At 40.1% G+C, this 21849-nt stretch overlaps 1 protein-coding gene across 3 annotated transcripts in view; it reads right to left on the bottom strand.

Annotated features, from left to right (window-relative positions):
- Positions 1–21849, bottom strand: part of MAST1 (microtubule associated serine/threonine kinase 1) — a 90458-nt gene that overhangs the window by 22202 nt on the left and 46407 nt on the right. For all 3 annotated transcript variants that reach the window (XM_081937993.1, XM_081937992.1, XM_081937994.1), the window contains 11 exons: positions 21640–21728; positions 20489–20564; positions 17578–17656; positions 16131–16291; positions 14433–14508; positions 13668–13877; positions 13276–13377; positions 7643–7775; positions 5627–5694; positions 2505–2590; positions 1466–1674 (listed from right to left, as the gene is read on the bottom strand). In XM_081937993.1, the coding sequence (XP_081794119.1) occupies positions 1466–1674; positions 2505–2590; positions 5627–5694; positions 7643–7775; positions 13276–13377; positions 13668–13877; positions 14433–14508; positions 16131–16291; positions 17578–17656; positions 20489–20564; positions 21640–21728 (1289 nt within the window). The remainder of the gene's footprint in view (positions 1–1465; positions 1675–2504; positions 2591–5626; positions 5695–7642; positions 7776–13275; positions 13378–13667; positions 13878–14432; positions 14509–16130; positions 16292–17577; positions 17657–20488; positions 20565–21639; positions 21729–21849) is intronic.

The following is a 21849-nucleotide window of genomic DNA, read 5'->3' as shown; positions in this document are numbered from 1 at the left end:
CAGTCCAAAGACGTCTCCGTGCTCATCTGGCTGGCATGACTAAACGTCGAAAGCGCCTGGAACGCTGTTACCTTCTCACCAAAGGTGGTTCCTATTTTTCTACTTGTATTTTTACATGCTTTCGAGCTGCTTTGTTGGCAGAAGCTGGGACAAGTAACGGGAGCTCACTCCGTTCCATGGTGTTAAGGATTTGAACTGCCGAACTGCCAACCTTTCTGATCGACAAGCTTAGCGTCTTAGCCACTGAGCCACTGCGTCCCTTGTTTGCATTAGTTATAAGGCAATGCCTAATTCATTGCCATTATGTAACTATTGGTGGATTAAGTTTAATACGCTTTTTCAGATGCCTTCCAGGCATACAGTGGGTTAAAAGAGATCCAAATAGACCAAGTCAGAACATGGATCTCTTGAGAATGAGAAATCTGTAATGTCTTAGAAAGGCAGGCTAATGGGGTTGGCTGCAGTACAGAATCAGTCTTGCCTTCCTGGCTGTAGCTGCCCAATTCAGTCAGGTATGGAAAACCCATGCCAAGTTCTCAAAAGTTTTTGTAGTGTGGTATCTGCATACATGTCAAATGATTTTCAAGTCCAACCAAAAAGGCAAGTTGGAAGAAAACAAATTTGTCAATATCCCAAGCTTGTTGGAGATGATAGGAATTTATTGGAAACTAATCCTTTTCTCTTCATATTTTTTCATCTCAGCTCTTAAAGCTCTTCAAGTTCTGGTATGACTCTGCAAAGTCAGAACTGAGTCTTTTCAGCTTCTTCGAGAGGTTGTATCACATGATCAAAGATCTTCAACAGGATATTAGACTATAATTTGGACGTGGGCAACTTCAATGGTCATAATTTCCAATCTAGAAAGTTGTATTAAGTCAATACATTAGGTAAGCGAGCTTAAGAGTGTCTACCCAGATGGAACAGCAGATTTTCAGAGTTGCAGGCAGAATCTTCCTTCACCTTACCTGAGCATTTCAGGGAATAAACATAAATTTTCTATAAGATATGTGCTTAAGTACTAAATTACGGCCACCTCTTAACTATCATTCTTGTAGGTAATCTATTTACTGACACATTTATTATTATATTTAGTAAGATATTTGTTATATTCTTTAGGAGTTCTTACAAATAATGTGCTGTTAAACTTAGTGTTTTCTTTATAAAATTCAGCATCCTAAGGCAGCCTTTTCAAATCAGCTGCTTCCAAATAGACTAACATCATCTATAATGCTGCAATCACTATTGCCTATGTCCAAATCAGAGATTGCAGAAGTTGAAGTCTAATATATTTGGAGTCCAGTTTGGACAAAGCCGTAAATTACCAGTATTTAGAGCATATCAATGCAACCAATTCCCATGGATTGCTGCTAACATGACATAACTCTTGCATGATATTGGATGGAGACTGCCATAAAGACCTTGCATCTCACAGGTACCAACCCTTACAAATTCTGAGACTGTGTACCTTCAACATACTCCATGACCATGCAGAGGTACCGCTTAGTTTCAAAAGAGCAGAACATGCTGACCACAAAGGGGTTCTCTGCAAAAGTCAGAATGTCACGCTCCACAAAGGCTTGTTGGATCTGATTGCGCAGGATGAGGTTCTGCTTATTAATTTTCTTCATGGCAAAGCGCTGGCGGGTCTCTTTATGTCGCACCAGATACACAGCTCTGAGAGAGAAGAAGAAAGCAGAGGTCAACAAGAGGCATTTTTAGATTCTGCCCCAAAAGTCTATATTCGCCTGCCACCAAAAGGAAAATCTTGCAAAATCTTGGAGTCCATGTATCACAATCCTTCTGTAAACTACCTTTATTTTCATTAATTTTAAAGAAAGATTGCTGAAGCCTTCATATTTATTAGAGTTCACCTCCTTTTATTAGTTGGCTAAAAAATCTAACATTTACAGAATGCTTTGTACAGGAGAAAATTAAATATGGTTATACGTCTGTCTAGTGTGCTTTGCTACAGCACATTTTAATATAGAAAAATCATTTTGGGCTACTACTCAGTGGGAAGTCAGAATCCAGAATTATCCTGGATTTGAGATCTTGGACTTAGAATGAATACCTCCTCCCACCTATTCACTGACATTGTCCTGAGAGGTTCTCCTCCAATTTTCCATATAGCCCCAGGGATGCTAGTGTCTTCTTGAGGAATGTCTTCATCAGACAGGCTTGTCTGGGCACTTATTCACACCTCTTCAATATCAGGCTAAATTTTATTTTATTTATTCAATAATCAACTAATCCAAATATTGAACTTGTTTTCAAAATCATCTATTTTTATGGCCTCTTTGAACACTGTACTAATTTATACTCCAATTTGCTATAACTGCTATAATTTGCCCCCTGAGCTACATCATCATTGTAAGAAACAGAATAACTGGCTCAAATACACATTTGAACTACACGCGATTTGGAGCTACAATGTCGACCCAGGAGCAAAGATCCTTTCCTGCAGCCAATGGATCCAAGGAGCCTGATGCTTATAGTGCACTCACCCATAGGCCCCATTGCTTATAAGTTTAATAGTTTCAAAGTCTCCTTCTCCTGGTGGCTTCTTTGGCTTTGGAGTGGTCCCACGACTCTGCAACATTAAACATTCTGAGTGTGAGGCCATAAATGGTCCTTAAGGAGACAACAATTCAGTTCTAACAGAAGTTTACCTTATAGGATGCTTTTAAAATACAAGTTAACATTTGAATCTGAATTCCATCATTCAGAAACAGTAATAATTTCATTTATAAATGCAGAAAGATCCAAGTTTAAGAAGAATCAAGTGCACAATGAAATACACTGTTAAGCAACAGCATTCGAGTCCTAATAATGCAAAAAAAAAATTTTTTTTTATCCAGGCAGAATCTCTGTTCTTCAGTAAAGAGCTACTATTGTATGTATGTTCATCACGGTCTCACCAATAAAGAACAGGAAACTTAGAATAAAGCTGCAAAACCTTTTCTAAATTGCAAACCACAATAGATCTTGCAGTGGCCTAATTATGAGCTGATACCTCACTCCACAAAAATAGAGCTAAGATAAAGTATGAGGGAGAAAGACCAAAATTAGGAGCGATTCTATGTAAACTTTTAATCTTCTGTTGAAAGTTAATCCTTGTAAGTCTTCAGAAAAAATTATGAAGCCCTAAGGATCCTTCTACCATTTATGTACATTATAATATGTTTGCATATTAAGGACTTAATTGATTCGCTGTGGAAAATCAAAAGTCAATACACCATTCAAATGTAATCAACTGAAAATGAGAGTGAAAACCTCATGCCATCTGCCAATTTAACTCCATTTCCAGAGAGCAGCTGGTTAGCTTTCTAGTGCCTCTGAAACAATCATGCATTTGATGATTTTCCAAGTAGGGGAAGAGGAGGTGGAAGAGGTTCCCTTGATGTCTCTCTATTCAGCCTTTTGTGCCCAAAACAAATATGCCATCCCCGAATTATTAACAGACTGTGGTAAGGGTGAGATTGAGCAAGGGAAGCAGTTCCAGCCAGGGAAATAGTAAGATTCAGGAACAATGCACCCTCTGCACTAATCAATAACTAAGGTTAACATCCTGGATCTTACACCACTTTCTTCCACTTTCAGCCCTATTCCTTTTCCCTCATACATGCAGGTCCCATGCGCAATCCGTATATCCTCTATCTGTCTATTTTGTTTCTTGTCCAATCCTCTTATGATCATTTCTCCTTCTTACCTTCTCCTCTCTTCCATCAGTCACATTCATAAGCCATCATTCTTGCCCAGGCTTCCTCCTCTTGTCCCTTAGCCACCCATGTTGTGCCTCTTTCGTAGCCCTCTTCTCTTCCATAAGTGGATTTTTCTTCCCACTTTTTTCTCACCCATTTCTAACCATTGCTGCTGTTCCCACCACTGGGTAGAGTAATTTAGATAGTCTCTCAAAACAGTTTGTTGTAAGGAGCAATAGTAGCTTTCCAAAATCTTCAGCTGCACTATAAAAATCAAAAAGTATATCTTGCCAATAGCATATAGCCTCGCTGACACCCTCCAAAGCAGAAATGGGCAATTTTCTTCAGGGAGAGGGTCATTATTTTAGATTATTTATTGCTTAGCCATTTTCCCCAAAATATTGTAGGGAACATAACTGAGACATAGGGTTCAGATTTTCATTAAAATAAAAGATATATATAGTAATGCCTCCAAAGGGGATATCTACTTTAGATAGGAATTAACCATAAAATTGCATAAATACAATCTCGGGGAGAGGTCACAAAATGGGGCTAGACAGCTGCACACGGGGAGCCCATCTCTCTTTTAAATTGCGGCCATCTTAAATGGCTAATTGAGTTGCCATCCCTGGATCTGCTTTCATCATGACTGAACAAAGGTGATTACATTTCAGCACTTTTCCCAAAACATTAGCTACTTTAAACTTTAAAATGTGAGATGTGAAAATCCTAAATCAGCCTACAGGTTTTACTATATTTAGTCAATAGCTGGTTAACTAGTAGGATTCCAAATTAAAGGCACATTTATTTCACTTTTTATTGAACAAAATATTAGTCTTTCCTTGTAATAAGCAAAGCTGGCATTTGTTTACTACATTGTACATAATTTCAAACATTCTTCAACAGCTCAAAACCACACACACCCCAAAGAGGTTGAAATATAATTAAACAAATCCATGAGAGTTTGGATGCCTGTATTTTAGTTACCACCTGCCCCTCATTCCAAACAACCAATGTAAAAATAATTGTTGAAACTGATGGAGGCTTGCAATATTGTAATTTATTGGATAGATAGCATTATTAGTTGTCCAAGCGGAAAAAGTAGGAAAAAAGTAGTGGGTTAGTGCAAATCTCTTCCACAAGCAAAACCTAGCTTGGGCAGCTCTTTGAAATTAGGTTTCTGATTTAGAAATAATATTTATTGTATCTTAATTAATTTTTCTAGAGCACTGTGTGCATGAAACCTAAGGGGATTTAACTTCTGCAAAGAAATGCAATCTATGTTGATTCTCTCATATAAATACATATTAATTTACATAAGACAGATGTAAAGTATATTGGGGGGGGCGGGAATTATCTTGGAAAGCTAAATACAATATAAAATGAACATATGAAAAATACAATAGAGTACATAGTGATTGAACAACACTGCTTCCACTACCCAAAGCAACACGGTACTCTGGAGATCACAGAAGTAATGCTGCTATTTAAGTAGCACCCCTCCTCACAAAGCATCCATATTATTGATGTCTAATTTATTTCCAGTTGCTGCCAGTAGAAACAGTATAGAACTTTAGATATAATCCTGAATTTCAAAGACTAGGACTTCTAAACATGGGCATCTGTGGAAGGAAAAGCAAATGATATGTGCCTGGTAAATGCCATAATTTATGTTTTTACATCGATACAGTTTTTGAGTATTATATCATCACGCATTTTTACTTAATCTCAGCTTGTTATGAAAATTTCTTTCTTCTTACACAAATGGGACGTTCCTCTGAGGCTTGGTAGTAATGACAGGCTGCAAGGGAGGCATTTGCACAGCATAGTGAACAAATCACAATAAAGGTGTCTCTGTGGGAGCCCCTGTGTGGGGAAAAAAACCTGGCTAGGATGGGGTTGGCCAAGCTGACCTGTATACTGACCTCGGTGAACTCCTCTGTCTCAGGTGTGTTGGATCCTCCACTATCGTGCTCCTCCACATACAGCACATCTGACGACAACAACGTTTGGGAAGAGCCAAAGGGAGAGCCAAGGGAACAAGGCTTTAGCAACCCCATTGTCATTTATGAAAGCACAGAAAGGGTGAAATCTAGACACACACAGAGCCATGCATATACACAAAGGCACATGCATGTGGTATAAATGGGTATATATGAAAGCTCCATGTGTTCTAATGGCAAATCAGAAGATTCAACCATGCACTTGCAAGCACATCTGCATGCAGCTCAACACACAGCAGATATGCAAAAGCTGATGTGCACATTTTGGCAATTTTACTCACACTCACAATGCAATATAGATGCACTCATGAAATCCAGCTTAGAGAAATATATACGTGTATATGCACACATTTAACACTGGATGCAGATGAGCATATACTACCTTGCCAGTGTGAAAATGTGCATTGACAAGCTGAAGCAGTAAAAGATAAATTGTCTTATGAAGAAACACGCATCAGACCTTCTAGCACCTGGGGCCTCTGATCTACCACTTTCCCGAATTTGTATGGAAAATTCCATTACTACGTCTCTGGAAATCCAGATCATGATTCCTAGTTAGACAACTTTCAACAATTATCAATCCTGTTTCAGGATCAACCACACATGATGAATCCATACAATGCTTCCACCGTGGAGAGGAAAGAGTGAAATGGAGGGTCAGTTTTGAATGAGAAGCTAAGTTGAAGGAAAGTGGTTAACAACCCTCTTTTGCACATCAGTCTGATAAAATCCAGAGCCCAGATGCCTACAGCAAAGGTCCTACAAATTAAAACAGAAGCCATTCCAAAAAAACCTTCACGTGGTGCACTGTTTGTTCTTAGTTTTACTCAGTTGAAGCAAGCAGCATAACCCAGCCTTTGGAATCTGTCACTTGTAGTAATTTCACAACCCTGGATGTCATGGTTGGAGTATCAGCATTTAGATAATTCAGCCCAATTCAACACACAACAAATACAAAGTTATTCGGCTTGGTAAAAGACTGAAAGGAGGGAGATTGAGAACATTTTATGTCAGTGTCTTTCCATACAATTTTAATGGCTATGTTGTATATATTTAGCTACAATTGATGGGGGGGAAGACAATGGGGTTCCAAATTTCATTGTCACCATGTGTATGTAGACAGTTGATGCTGTAAAATAAGGTTTGCCGTAACACTGAAAACTGAGGTTTGAAGTCAAGATGAGAAAAGACTTGCTGTTCATCCAGCATCTTTTTGTCATATGAAAGATTCCGATCCCCTATCATAACTAGACTTCTTCTATAACTAGACTGATTTTCCTTTTCACTATCCCATATGAATTTCAAATTTAAAAAAAAGAAGTATGCATGCTTGGGATTTCTAAATAATTAAGGCTTCACTATCAGTTTTTCTCTTATTCATCTCCAAAAAGTGCCTATCTACTCCAGCATTCTTGAAAAGAATCCCAGAAATCACCAAATAAAAGATGGTAATCCAGAAATTTACTAGTAGATGACAATTTACATTCTTCTCTTTCTACTGGACAGTTTGTTAACAAATTCTTAATGGCTCCTTAATAAATTTAACTTCAGTATTTAGAAATATGCCTCTAGGCTATCCTGGCTAACTTCTTTTTCCAACTCTGTTGAACTAAATTCTGTGTCGATTTATTTATATCCTACCCGCTACGTAGAATAGGTAGTCAGACAGGTTTCCCTCAAAGCTGCACAAGGAACAAAAATGGCCCAAGAATGAAGAATCATATTGAAGAAAACAAATTTGTGCTGTGTGGAATCCATGTAATATTGAATTGAATAGTCAGCATGACAAATTGCCACATATCCAAAGAAGTTATGAGATGACCATGCTAATACATGCAAGAAATGACACACAAGTATGGTCACTTGACATATAACAAATATTGGGGACATGTACAGAGACAAGGCCACTTGGATAGCCATTAATTTTGGTTGTATTACCTGGAAATGGATCTCGAGTTAGTCCCAACTGGCTTATGATGTAACGAGGAATATCTGTCTTCACCAAATGTCCCTCTTTGGCATGGTCCTCAGCTGCTTCCAGCAAGTGGTAAAACTCCTCAGGATTAAACTCCTAGAGTTAAGATGCAGAGCAGGCCAGGATTAGGATGGAGATTAGCAAAGAACTGATTTCAGGGAACCACAAAAGAGACCGCTAGGGAGATGTAATGCTAAAAACAATGGATGTGGACCTTGGTAACAGGACTCACAGGATCCATAAATTGAAATAGCTGCTGTTCCTCAGGCTAACATTTCCCTCAGTGTTTTTTAGATGAAGTTCTACCATCTCAGTTCTACCAGGTACCTTGCAGCTAGTTTCCCCCCCCCCTCCTTAAGGATTTTTTTTTCCTGGAAAGAAAACAAGATAAAAATAGGAATGGGAAAACATTGATAATTTCTTATGGAGGTGGTTATCTGAAGTGCTTATGAAATTCTGTGAATTAGGTTGGGCAATTTCATAGTAAAATCTAAACGGAAGCCTTCGTAGGGAAGAAAAATAGTGAGAATCAAGAGGAATAGTTGCTAGAGTTGCTAGGTCCTGAAATCCTTAGTAGACAAACATGACATTTTTCATGGCTGTTCCTTGAACCTGACTATAAATACAACTCAGGAATGCAAATGCACACCAACATACTTAACAGACAAATCAAGGAGGAGGCTTGGATAGATAAGTAACTTTATTCAAATATTAAGCAGTCCTAATTATGATAAAGAACAGCATCAATAGATTATGCAGTTCTGTCTGTCTGTGTATGTGCGTTCACATGTGCATGAGCTTAAAACTTAAGGTTTTTTCCTGCTTTTTATATTTATCAGGTTACTTATAGTCCATTTGGCTTTTGATGGCAGTGGCACTGCATTTTCATAACTATCTTGTCTGTTTCCATGCTCTACATTTCCTACTGTCCTACCTCTCAACTTCATATTATCTATATGAAGCAAGGGAACTGACAGTATACTTGTTTGGGAACTGAGATCTAGGAAAACATGGGGCTTTGCAGACCACAGAAATTGGCTGGTGCTGTGATATGCATTCTGAGAAAACACTCGATTTGTATAGAACCCAAACAATTAGGCACGACTGGTTACTGCCTTCAGTACTGTAGATAATGTATGGCGAACATGACAGCTGAATGCTAAAGGATCTCCTGACTATTCTTTTATGCCAAGAGTATTCCAGCTGAGATCCCATTGTGTTTATACTACTGTTGATCATTAGGAATTTTTTATGTTAACAGCCACCTGTGAAATTTAATGTTAATAAAAAGTTGCTGTTACTGAGAATTTGATTTCAACCATTGAAACATCTATAGAGCTGAATCACAATAGATCTATAGAGCTGAATCACAATACACGGATTTGTAGCAAGACTGTGACCTCGAGTCAACAGAAGTGGAGAAACACCGCAAAGTTGCTAAATGGATCCCCTTCATGGATTACTGCCTCGTCATGGCGAAGGGGCTTGCGTAGCTCAATGAAGCTAAGAGCTATGCTGTGCAGGGCTACTCAAGATGGACAGGTCATAGCAGAGAGCTCTGACAAAACATGATCCACTGGAGAAGGAAGTGGCAACCGACTCCAGTATATTTGCCATGAAAACCCCATGGACAGTACCAAAAGGCAAAAAGATATGACACTGAAAGAGGATGGTAGAGAACAGGAAGGCCTGGGGGAATGTTGCCCATGGGGTCGCAATGGGTCAGACATGACTTCGCAACTAATAACAAAATTCCTCGAAGTGCTGGCTGCTGAAAAGTGGGAGAAGGCCTTGCCTGTTGGATTCCCAGAAACATTTGCATTGATGGATACAAGATACTGACTCCCTTCCCCAAACAGCTGATAGTTAATCCCTTATACTGAATGTATGATTAAAATGGTCTATCCTATCAGGTGGCAATTCATATTAATCTTGCTTAGCCTGGCCCTGGGAGTTGAACTGAAGTACAACTCCCATCATATCCTGCCATCATGCTGTGTCTGACTGGATTTTTAACTGATGGGTCTAGTAGGGATTACATTGGGGAAGATTGCTATGAGGAATTAAGAAGACTCTACAGTTCCGTTTATAATCTGACCTGGATGAAAAGGGGTGGGGGTGGGGAGAAGAGAAGCTAAATAAACAGAGCTAAGCATTTTAATTTTGTTTACAAGGAAATCCTTCTGAAACCCATGTTTGAAACACAAGCTTAGTTTGTCTCAATTCCAGGTTGGAGGAAAGGGAGGCATAAACAGGAGCCCCTGTCCGCCATCCTCCTCCTTCTGATGCTCCCATGTTTCTGAGCAGGACAACAAAGACAGCGTCAGCCTAGCCAATGCAGTACAGCAACTGGCTGGTTGAGAAAAAGTGTTCTGTGATTGGCTGTTGTGTTGTCAAGGTAACAAAGAGGAACCTTCAAAAGTAGCCTAAGCAGATACAAGCTGGGTTTATGATCTGAACCCTCCGATGGTAAAGGGAAGAGCCCAGATGGGGAGATAGAAGGGATTCTTGAGCCAGGTTGAAGCTTGCTCAGCTCAGAACTGGTTTTCAATACCTGACTTAAAGGAGTATGTGAAGCAACAACATGGTGCTCTGCTTGGGAACTGAACTAGAAGAAGCTTAATTCCAGCTGAAAGAGGATCTCACTTCCTCCAGGAGGGCTTGTGATCATAGTTTTGGTGCTTAGGCAAAAACCCAAATTTTCACCAAAAAATTAAATCCCAAAGACCCATCATTGAATAGCATGATATACTATCCACATAGACCTCTGCTGAAAATCCCGTTTAGGCAAACAGCAAAACTACTTCTTTATTCATCAGTCTTTTCATTGAGGGGAATACTGTCAACAGCTATCACCAACACTATTCACAATAACTTTTTATAAATATGAATATCTTGAAAGTTTAAAACAATCTCCCAAATATTAACTCCAACCTCCCAATCTCCATATTAAACCAGCTGCTAGTAATTTCAAAGGCCAAATATGTCTTTAATAAACCAAGAAAGTAGAGACCAATCTCATTTCTAAAGGAAACAATTCCACATTTGGAGGTAGGAAGAAACCTTTCACGCAGACCAGATGAATGCGCCTCTAGGACAGGGGTGTCAAGCTGGATTTCTTCGAGGGCTGGATCAGCATTCTCCACGGGCTGAGGGGGGAGACAGATGCCTTCTGCAGCACCCTGCTGGGCAAAAAGAGGCACGGGGAGTCTGCGCGCAGCCCCACTGCACCTTATTTTGGGGGCTGTTTTCAGCCAGCAGAGTGCTGCAGGAAGCCATAGAGCAGTGTTTCTCAACCGTGGCAATTTTAAATCCTGTGGACTTCAACTCCCAGAATCCTCCAGCCAGCACAGTTGGCTGGGGAATTCTGGGAGTTGAAGTCCACAGGACTTAAAGTCGCCAAGGTTGAGAAACACTGCCATAGACGGTGAAAACGAGGCGCAGAGGGGTGAAAATAAGGTGCAGAGCCTGTTTTAGCTGCCAGAGGCACTGCGAGTCAGTCCTTTGATATTTCCAGGCCAGCCCTGTGGATCGGATTTAAGCACCCTGTGGGCTGGATGCGGCCCGGGGGCCTTGAGTTTGACACTCCTGCTCTAGGAGAAATCTGGAGGATTCCTCAAACAGCTATAAGTAGTCCTCAACCTATGACCATAGTTGAGTTCAGAATTATGTCATTGCAGTCATATGTCAAGGCATCACATGAGTGGATTCAATGTTGGGGCCATTTTGTGTGGCAGTTGTTAAGCAAATGAGGCAGTCATTACCCAATGGGCATTCTGTTACAGAAAGTAGAAGTAAATGCCATAAATCAGCAAAAAAAGGTCTGTAAAAAGTCAGTCACATGACTGAACGCTGCTGTACATGACCATAAAGGTGAGCTGGTTGACAAGCACCTAAAATGCAATCATGTGATTGGGGGAGGATTATGGCTATCTTAACTTCAAAATCAGATTGTATTTTTTGGGGGGTGGGGGGAGGTATTTAAAATAACTTCGAATACTTGCTAAACGACCATTCATAAGTTGAGAACTACCTGTAGTTCATAACTTGTTCGAAGCTTTAAGAGTTGGAAAATAATCAGTATCTTTCCATTTTGGAATAATACAGTTAAAACATCATATACTGGTTAGAAACCCAGCTCTCACATTTGACAACAATGAAATCACTAGACCCGCTCTTCAAAAGTACTGAAAACAGGCTGCTACAATGTAAGTGTGATAAAGACCAGATGTGTGTCCTTCCACCTATCACTCTGAATTATTTCCAAATCTTTTGATTGATTTACATACTTTATCATTCTTAACGGTGTCTCTTCCATTTTCTATTACATAAATAATTTCTGAGAGCAGCTTTTCCCTGCTTCTAATTTGCTGGCCTCTAAGTTCTACCAGTATAGATCATGTCTGTACACACTAGGAGCAAAGAGAAATAGCATGTCCTCAGATTTACTGGAATAAAAAATGACTCTTAACAAAAAACCTTCTCTATCACCTAAATTACGTTCATCCCGCCTGGTTATTTGGTTCTTGTATTTCAAATCCTTTTCTGCACATTCCATTTTCTTCTTTTTAATAAGAAATGAATGCCTTTCTGTCTGACAACATCTGTAAGAAAGTATTCAAAAATGTGCTCAGTTTTACAGGAGTCCAGTTTTTTGTTTTATTTTTTAGATATGTTCTCTGAGTTTGAAAGTGTATTATTTCAATGACATTATTAGCTAATGATGTGGCCCATTTTCTCCTTTTCCTCATGGCCTGCGTGCCAGCCCACCTGCTCTGTCATCTTCCTCACACCTTTTCCCCTCAGCTGGTGCTGAAGTAGTAGCTGGTGTACTTGTTCTTCATTGTAAAGACTTCCAAAAGTCATAGCTCACTGGCCTCACCCTGTGTTTCTAGTGTTTTCTTTTCCCTTTTGCCAGTTCTTTCTCTGAACTGCTAATATTGCTGCTGATTTGGATACATGCTGGGGCTGAGGCCTTGGCTTTTTCTTGCCCTTATCTCCCACAAACCACTTCTGCCCAGAATCATTGTTTTGATTTGTATTTGCTCCAAATAAAGACCATGACAATGCATATGCATGCATGAATGGAATGGAAGACAGATGAGCCAGATGAGCTATAATCTACCCTCTTACCATCTCAGTTGCTAAGACAAGGGGAACTCTTCATTCACCCCTTTCTTCTGAATTCAATGCAGCAAAGATAGCTGCAATAAGGTAGAGGTTTTGTGTACATCTCTCTCTCTCTCTATCTTTGTGTCTGCATGTTTAAGAATGGGGTGTGTGGAGTCACTGTTCATCCCACAGTGACTCCACAATATCACAAGCAAATTTTAAGGCCGAATGAAATAAATATAAACAAGGGGGAAGGAAGACCAAAATCATAACAATCTTCTTCCTAACTCTAATGCCGCCATTTCCATACCTGTTAATTATGTGCTGATCTTCCAAGTGCGGAATGTTATATAGTCACTAAGAAAGGCTTATGATAAGTTTGTATATAAAAATCTATTGACAACAGTGGCACACACTTTGGGTCCTTCTGCCGATTCAAAGCATACCCACACATATGCATGCACTCCACCCTTCTATGCCTCACCAGGCATTCTAGTAGGCGAGCCGGACGGGAGATGATAATGAGTAGCTTCTTCACCAGTTGAGTGACGAAGGTCACCTCTTCACTTTCAGAACGTTCATAAGCCTACAAGCAACAAAAGAGATGGATGATTAGTGGAGGAATTAGCCTGCCATTATGTAAGACCACAGCACCTACCAAAGCTACCTCGTCACAACCTCATTATTGGAGCCTCTAATTCCAGCTGACTAGGCACATCATGTAAGCAGTCTTTCCGATTTCCATCACTTAAATCCATTTTTCCTCGTAAAGCCTACTCCAAGCCAACTTGCTTTTTCAGACCCCTTTTGAACCAAGCTGTCTATAAGTTTTATTCATATTTGTGATATTTTATTTCCTGGGCTGCTGACACTCACATCTTTCAAGAGCTTCTCCATGTTCTCTTGCAACTCATAGAAATAGACCGTAGTGATGAGACCCTCCTGGGACTTGGCCAAACAGTCTCGTGCCAGTTCAATGACTTGGTGGTGGATGAAACTGAGGGCCCCATCAGCCAAAGGCAATACACTGTCTGGCTCATAAGATTTAATGAAATCTTGTAGCTTCTCTTCCATCTGCGCTGTGGCCTATTGGGGTAAGAAACAATTCTTGCATAAGGTAAAAAAAGGACAGTCCCAATGAATCACACTAAGCCCAATTTTTTTAAGCCCAGAAAAGAATGTGAGAATTTTACACTCAAACTTTACACGGCAGTGACCACACTGTCCAGATTATCAGAGAGAGACAGGGAGGAAGGGGGTGAGGGAGGGAGGGAGGGAGGGAGGGAGGGAGGAAGAGAGATCTGGATCATAAAGCCATTCCTTTATTACTGTCTTTTTAATGGGAATTATTCAGGATATTGGAGCTGTTTTCTTTAAAAAGTGTGCTCTATTCTAGTATCAATAAACCTGTTGTCCTCTGACTTCGTTTCTTTTCTCAATTCTTTTGCTGGAATATTAAAATATTCAGGAGAAAAGGGGACAATCTAAAGTGATTCTGTTCATTCTCAGATTCATTTAAATGTCAAAAATAAGAAGCTGGGATAGACCCAATTTTTCTCCCTCCAGCTTGGCCACTGCTTTTTTTCCTGTGTAAAACAGTTTGAGCTTCAATGATTAGGCTCTTTCCTACTCAACCCTTACCTTGGGGAATCGTTCCTTATAAACATGATTCATCATTACTATCTCATTATCATAGGAGGATGGAGACCGGCCCGGGCTGCAAAAAAATAAATAAATCACAAATCAGTTCTTGGTGATAGTCTTTTCCATTTCCTTACACTTTCTTTCCCTCATTTTATTTGAAAAATCTCATACCGTGTTTATTTTACTTTATTCAGTAAGGTGGTATATACTGTATTGCAGAGTTGGCAGACGGCAACTAGGCATGTACTAAAAGATACCTATATAAATTTCCACAGGTTTCTCACTCTAAACTATATAATAATAGCAGTACTAGATGAAAACCCTGCCTTCTGACATTAGATGGTTGCGGGGGGAAACTGTGCGCACGAGAAGGAAGGATGGTCTAAGGAAAACTATTTGTGTAACATTGTTGGGAACACTGAAAACAATTTTCTGGTTAAGCGTGTGCTTATCCTAAGTGCACATCCACCCTAATGAGCCAGAATTTTGCATCTGGAGTCAACTGCTCAGTCTAGAAAAAAAGCAAAGAGGATCCCACAGCATCAAATAATCCTACTCTTAGTGCACTCACTTCCGCAAACAGCCATCATTACGCACCAGCAAAAGAGTGCACAAAATCAACGGTCAACAATAGGTAACAAGCTGGTTATTGGAATGTCAGCTGGGATGGTAAAAGCATACAATGATAACCCCCATCTTATGTCCAGGTTACCATCTACAGCAGGTACGACTGCAATAAAAGGTGAAACCTACAAAATGAGATCACTCTTCTATTATGAAAGTTTAACTTTTGATTAAGGTAGTGCATAATAATATAGAAAGTATTGTAAAAAATATTGCCACCACTTTGGAAACAGTATGGCATCCTTCCCCAACTTAGTAAAAGACTACAATTCTCAGCATTTTCAGCCAGCGTGGAATTCTGAAAATTGTACTACAACATTTCTGGAAGAGACTAAATTGGGAAGGCTGGTAGAGGAGAATTGCAAGAGAGCCCTTTGATTATAGATGTATTTCACTAATTGTACTGCAGGAACCTTTCAATTACGGTTAGTATAACTTTTCTTTCACCCTTCCTGTTTGGCTCATATTAGAATAGCAAATTGATCGTCTCAGGAGTAACCACCAATGGGCTTTGGATAAATGTACATAAGGTTGTCTCTTTGAAAATGTGAACTACAACGTATTTCATATGGTGTAAGTGATATTTTGCAATTATTTTGTGATAAATGATATGACATGTTCTATTCTATTCCATTTTCTCCTTTAGAAAACTAAGTCCATTCCTTAAAACTATCATACTGCCTTTTCAAAAGTAGATCACACTTGCTTTGGATGATATTATTTTAGGAATGAGGAGTACCCTAAATTACTTAAAGAGATATTTACCCATATTTCATAACAGTCCTATAGATTTCAGGACTGGTAGCAAAGAAGCATCTCTAACTATTTCAATTTGTAAAATTGTGGTAGACATTAGTAACTCGCTTAAATATATAGCTGTTGTACAATTCCAGAAGGGAGTTGTTTTAAACTCTTGGCATAAAGTGTCCCTTCAGAGTTGATAAGGGACAGAAAAAAGAAAGCACATCATACAGAATTGGTCATGCAGAGGGAAAAAAATTAGAAAGCAGATTTTCTTTGTATGTCATAATATAAAAAAGTATTGCTGTTTAGGCTTGTCTTGGCTGCTACCTGAGGCTCCGGGACCGAGGCCGCACTGCGGGAGACCGCCGCCCCCCATCATCATCAGTTATACTCTCAGTGCTGCCAAAATGCTTGGACAGGAAGTGCAGCTCATCCATAGTTGGCTGGTAAGGCAGCTGATGAAGGCGCTCTTGGGAGGAGCAGGACGACTGTGGGGAACAGAAGGGACAGAGTTGGCCATTTGACCATTCATCAACGCTGAGATGCAGCAGCTCTATCGTGTGTGTGTGTGTGTGTGTGTGTGTGTGTGTGATTTCAAACCTCACACTGAAGTACAGCTATTTCTGGGATATCTTCAGTTCCTCTATATGGGACATTCAGCTTTCCCATACATCCCACAACACTTGGCAAAAAGCAAAATATAATCCAACTGCTAATTTCAGGTAATCCTTGACTCACAATAGTTCATTTAGTGACCGTACAACCTCACTGGAAAAAGTGACATGACCATTTTTCACACATACGACCACTGCAGCATCCTCTTGGTCACATGATCAAAATTCAGATGCTTTGGCAACTGACTCATACTTATGACGGTTGCAGTGTCCCAGGGCCACGTGATCACCCTTTGGGACCTTCTGACAAGCGAAGTCAATGGAGAAACCCGCTTCACTTAACAACCATGTTACTAATTTGACAACTGCTGTGATTCACTTAACAGCTGTGGCCAAAAAAAAGTCGTAAAATGGGGCAAAACTCACTTAACAAATATTTCACTTAGCAACAGAAATTTTGGGCTCAATTGTGGTCGTAAGTCCAAAACTACCTGTACATATATTACAATCAATCTATCTAAAGCTCTTTACATCAAGTCAGGTCGCTGTCTTATGCAGTTCAGTACTGTCAATACTAACCAACAGGACCCTTCGTATTTTTGGTGGTAAGCCTACTTCTCCTTAGCAGTGAAAAGAGATTGAACTAGGGCCACTGCCATGCTACCCACGTGAACTGCCACATGATAATTAAATGCATGTTCATCTGTCACCAAGGAGCTCGCATGGCATTACAAACAGTGAACCATGCACATACAGCATTATAGAGTATAGATGTGACTGCAGCCAACTCTGAGGAATTAGAGGGAACAGGCAGCTCCAATCTGTTCCCTATGTTCCATTATCTCACCTATCAAAGCAGAGAGCTTAACATTATGTAAACATTTCCCCTAGAAGTGCACTAATGTGCCTTAACGGCAGAGACTGAATCATTCTCTTTCCCTGGCCCCTTGGATGACTTGCATTATGCAGAGAATACGGCATATAAAACTTTCTTGATGGTGTTGTTTGTGTGAGCAGTTGTCCTCTGGTGATGAGTGAGCTGGTTTTAACAATTTCTTCTGAACACATACATTATTTCTAGTTCTCTGGGCATAGTGTTTCATAAGCAACACTGGCCTATAAAAGAGCTCTTTTATCTAGACGGCTTTTGTTTATCTTACTGATACTGTAGAACTTGGAGTGTTGGTTCCATATCCAGATGATGGTAAGGAAGCCAAAGACCAACGCCGGCCATCTGCCCTGAAAGTAACAGGGTGAATATAAAAATGGGAATACTGAAGATGGGATGAGTTGAGGCAAATCACATAATGACAACATCCCTGGGCAAATGCTGTGATATATGTACTACTATCACTGGGATATAAGTGTATAACTGCTGCTTTACACACAGATTTCATCATCACAAGTATAATTATCTTAATATCCCTGTAATGCTCCAGATGCCATTAAACTTTAAGTGACTCTAATACTTAAGAATGAAAGGCAGAATTAATCCTGATTAGAAAAAGCAATTTTGTTTTGCCAATTGTGACTCATTTGCTGAAATGTCATTCACTGTAAATAACTAATATCAACAAGATGAGTCAAATGTAGCTTCTTGGAAGTTTCTGGGCCATTTAACAGATTCTTGAGAAAAAGTTTGTTACAAAAACTAGTTTAATCCTAAATGCTAGGAAATCTAAGAGTCTAAAAGGTCAGTTAGAAACAGCACCAGTGGTGGGTTCCTGCTGGATCGCACCGGATCGCGCGCGCTCCCTTTCAGCGCTCCACCTGGCTCGCGCGCTCCCTTTCAGCGCTCCACCTGGCTCGCGCGCTCCCTTTCAGCGCTACACCTGGCTCGCGCGCTCCCTTCCGGCGCTAAAACCGGAAGTACAGTCTTGCCCCGCCCCTGGCGAAGCAACGACGCCTGCCTGCGCTCCACCAGCTCGGCTGGGAACGGAGATGTTTCCTCAGCAGAGCGGAGTGCCTGAAAAGTCTTTTCAGGCGCTCCGCTCCGCTGAGGAAACATCTCCGTTCCCAGCCGAGCTGGTGGAGCGCAGGCAGGCGTCGTTGCTTCGCCAGGGCCGGGCAAAACTGTACTTCCGGTTTTAGCGCCGGAAGGGAGCGCGCGAGCTAGGTGTAGCGCTGAAAGGGAGCGCGCGAGCCAGGTGGAGCGCTGAAAGGGAGCGCGCGAGCCAGGTGGAGCGCTGAAAGGGAGCGCGCGCAATCCGGTGCGATCCGGCAGGAACCCACCACTGAACAGCACCCACCACAAGATGTTAAACTGAGTAAATGCTGAGCTATGATAAAGGTTTACTTGCCCTCTAAATCCTGGTCATGTTAAAACCTAGGAGCTGAACTAAAATGTATAAGATTAATGCTAAGGCCATCAACAGCTGTGGAGAGTCATACTTTTATTCTGTTGAAAAAAGGATTTTATGCATCAAGAAATAAGACAAATGCAGCACAGGGAAGCTATGAGACGGTTAAGAATGTATGACAATATCATATGTCACTCATATTTTAACCATAAAATATGATGAACGACCCCCAAACTGTAATAAAACCTCACCAAATAAATGTAAATCTGCTTATATGTCTCCAAGATTGCAGAGTGGTGCAACCTTCCCTAAACTGATGCTTCCAGATGAGTTGGCACTGCTCATATTGATCAAATGGGATAGCAATCCCACCCAAATGGAAAGCACTAGATAGGAAATATTAAACCAAAGGGTCAATATTCTTATATTCCAGCATGGATTTACACTTTTCTTCCCAGGTACATTTGTTCATTCTAACCTACCAGGGTTAAACTGTGTCACCAGTCCAAATCTGTCACTGATTCTTCAGCAATATATCCATATGTTGGTAAAACTGCAGTATTTTAGTACTGAATGGATCTATGTGGACAACATTTCTGCGCAATAACTGAAACGTTTGACCCAAAGGTTCATGAATTTGCTTGCAAAGTTGGTTTCCTTTCCTACAGGTCCTATATATCAAATGCCTTTAGCTACCTGTTCTCCAGTATGAATCCGTACAACCTCCAAAAAAGGCCATTTAAGATAATATATGTAAAAAAAATCAATATATCCAGGAAATGGTATGTGTGGTGTGAAGCATATACAAAGTGTTCTTTCCTGTTGCAAGACATTCATGTGGCTCAAGTATTTTTAGGCAAGCATCCAGAAATGTAGAACATTCTGTCAGAAAAAAATTATTTGTGACATAATAATGACTGTAATTTGGGTTATACTTCCCCTTTTTACTATCAATTAACCATATCAATAATTCACAATGTACCAGATTGCAATTATATAATTCTGATCTCTTCATCTAATTTGATTACATAAACTTTATCAAGCATAGGCTTTACAAATAAAAAGCAATAAAAGCACTCATGCCTTTAGGTGCAATGCAAAAAATTGCAGAACAAAAATATGTAAACAACCCAGAATGGATTTACTCAATATTTTGCTAAGGGCCTGATGGAACCTCACAGTCTGTTCCTTTGGTTTTGTGGGTGGAGGTGGGCAGGAGAAGTATGTGCCTGTCTATAAAAAGAGCAGAGAGCAGATGGGAAGTAGGAAGCAGATGGGAAGTTCTTCTGTAACCTCAAATGTCCCTGATGGGATGGCTTAATAGATCAAATGCTAGAACAATAGCCAAAATCCCGCATTCTCCTTCAAAGCTTACAAGAGCCAGGAAGCTGATTGAACCAATAACATGACCACCAAATATGGAAAGGTTGTGGCTGAGAATAGTCTAATTCCTGTATTATAATGGCAGGCTTGAACTCATAAAGACCAGGTATCACCAAAGGAAGTGGTGGACATTAGAAGGAAAGAGGCAAATACCCAAGACTGCAAATACAAAGAGCATAGGAGTTTGGTATTTTTTTAATATAAAAATATTAGCTTTTTTGTTGTTTTCCAGAGGAAGGCCAGCAGCTTTCTCACTCTAATTCTGGCATTAGTCCCTTTCCTAACTGCTAACAACTGATAGGTAAAGACTATAAAGTATGGATCGCCAGTGGATCTTCTATGCAATTCATGTTTCTCTTGAGTCCCAGAAACGGAGGCCCCCTCTTACCTGCGGGAAGAAGCGAAGGAAAAGTGGGCTGGTGTGTTGGGGGAGAAATTCCGAGGACTGTCAAGGGGGCTGCTACCTGCGGACAGGACAGGGTAGGAACATACAAAATAAAATCAACGTGTTGCTCTATGAAGCTGCTATTGAACTATGGTGAAATCAAATCTATTTCCAGAAGCCAGCAAATTCTAGAGTTTGAAAAATCAATCAAGATGGTACAACAATTAGCTAGCAAGATTGAAAAGGGCAGAGAGAAGCTTGTTAAATATGAAAGCAAAAGGAAGCCAAGAAACAGAACACTGGATGGATGGATGGATGGATGGATGGATGGATGGATGGACCAACGGCCCAAACACAGCAATGGATTGTTGATTGACTGTTAAATGGTAGATTAGAAACTAATTAGAAGAAAGATGGTAAATCAGGTTAGTGGACAGACAACTTCAAAGAGTTATAAGGATGGATAAAATACAGTATACTCCATTATGTTAATATATATGTGGACTAAAAAGGCAGATGCCCTGGATACATAAAATAATGAAAAACAAAAAACAAAGAAGGAATAGGGTGTAGAGAATTACAGGAAAATGGATGCACCACTTAAGACCAAAACTGCTTCTGAATAATTTTTATAGGACTACTTTGGAGTCAATGTCATGCTTTCTGCTAAATACACAGGTAAACTCATAAAGATGAATAAGGTGTGAGCGAACATAAATTCAAATTTCTGTGGACATTTTGCCTCACTATGGCAAATAGGTACAACATAAAATTATGGAAGACTCTCCCCCCCACAACCCCCCCCCCCACATATATCACATTTGGTCAGTTCTGACAATGAGAAGGAATCCCACTTTAAAAACGAGCAAAGATTAAAAGACAAAGAGATATTGATTTTTTAAAAAAGGGCATTGAATGATTCCTGGATAGGGACATTAACAATTGGGATACAATATGTTCTTTCTCAGTAACTTATTCAGTCTTAACAGGCAGCTTATTTAAAGAATGGCTTCCTGTTCCTGTCTAGGCAAGAACAGAAAAGCAGGACTTAAAATGCCAGGAATTTACAGTGTCTCCTGCAAAATATACAATTTTGCAGGAGGCACTTCAAGGCTGGAATTCTTGGAAGAAGGAGGGCCAAGGGCCTAACTCACCAATATGACCTGGGAGTGGAGAGTGAGGTCGTGGCAGTGTTGGTGATGTACTTGTCAGGATCAGGCTTTTTCTGTTACTGGTTCGGCAGCTGTACAAAGAGCAGGAAAGAAGAAAGGCCTAAATCAAGGTGTTCATGGACAAAGAATGCCAGCCAGGAAGCAGGCTCCTCAGAAGACCACAGATGGAAAATTTGGCCAATTAATTATCTC

The sequence above is a fragment of the Natrix helvetica genome (assembly GCF_964273705.1).
Source record: "Natrix helvetica genome assembly, chromosome: 1".
NCBI lineage: Eukaryota > Metazoa > Chordata > Lepidosauria > Squamata > Natricidae > Natrix > Natrix helvetica.
The sequence above is the reverse complement of the archived record's forward strand: the minus strand, read 5'-3'. Positions and strand labels throughout refer to the sequence as shown.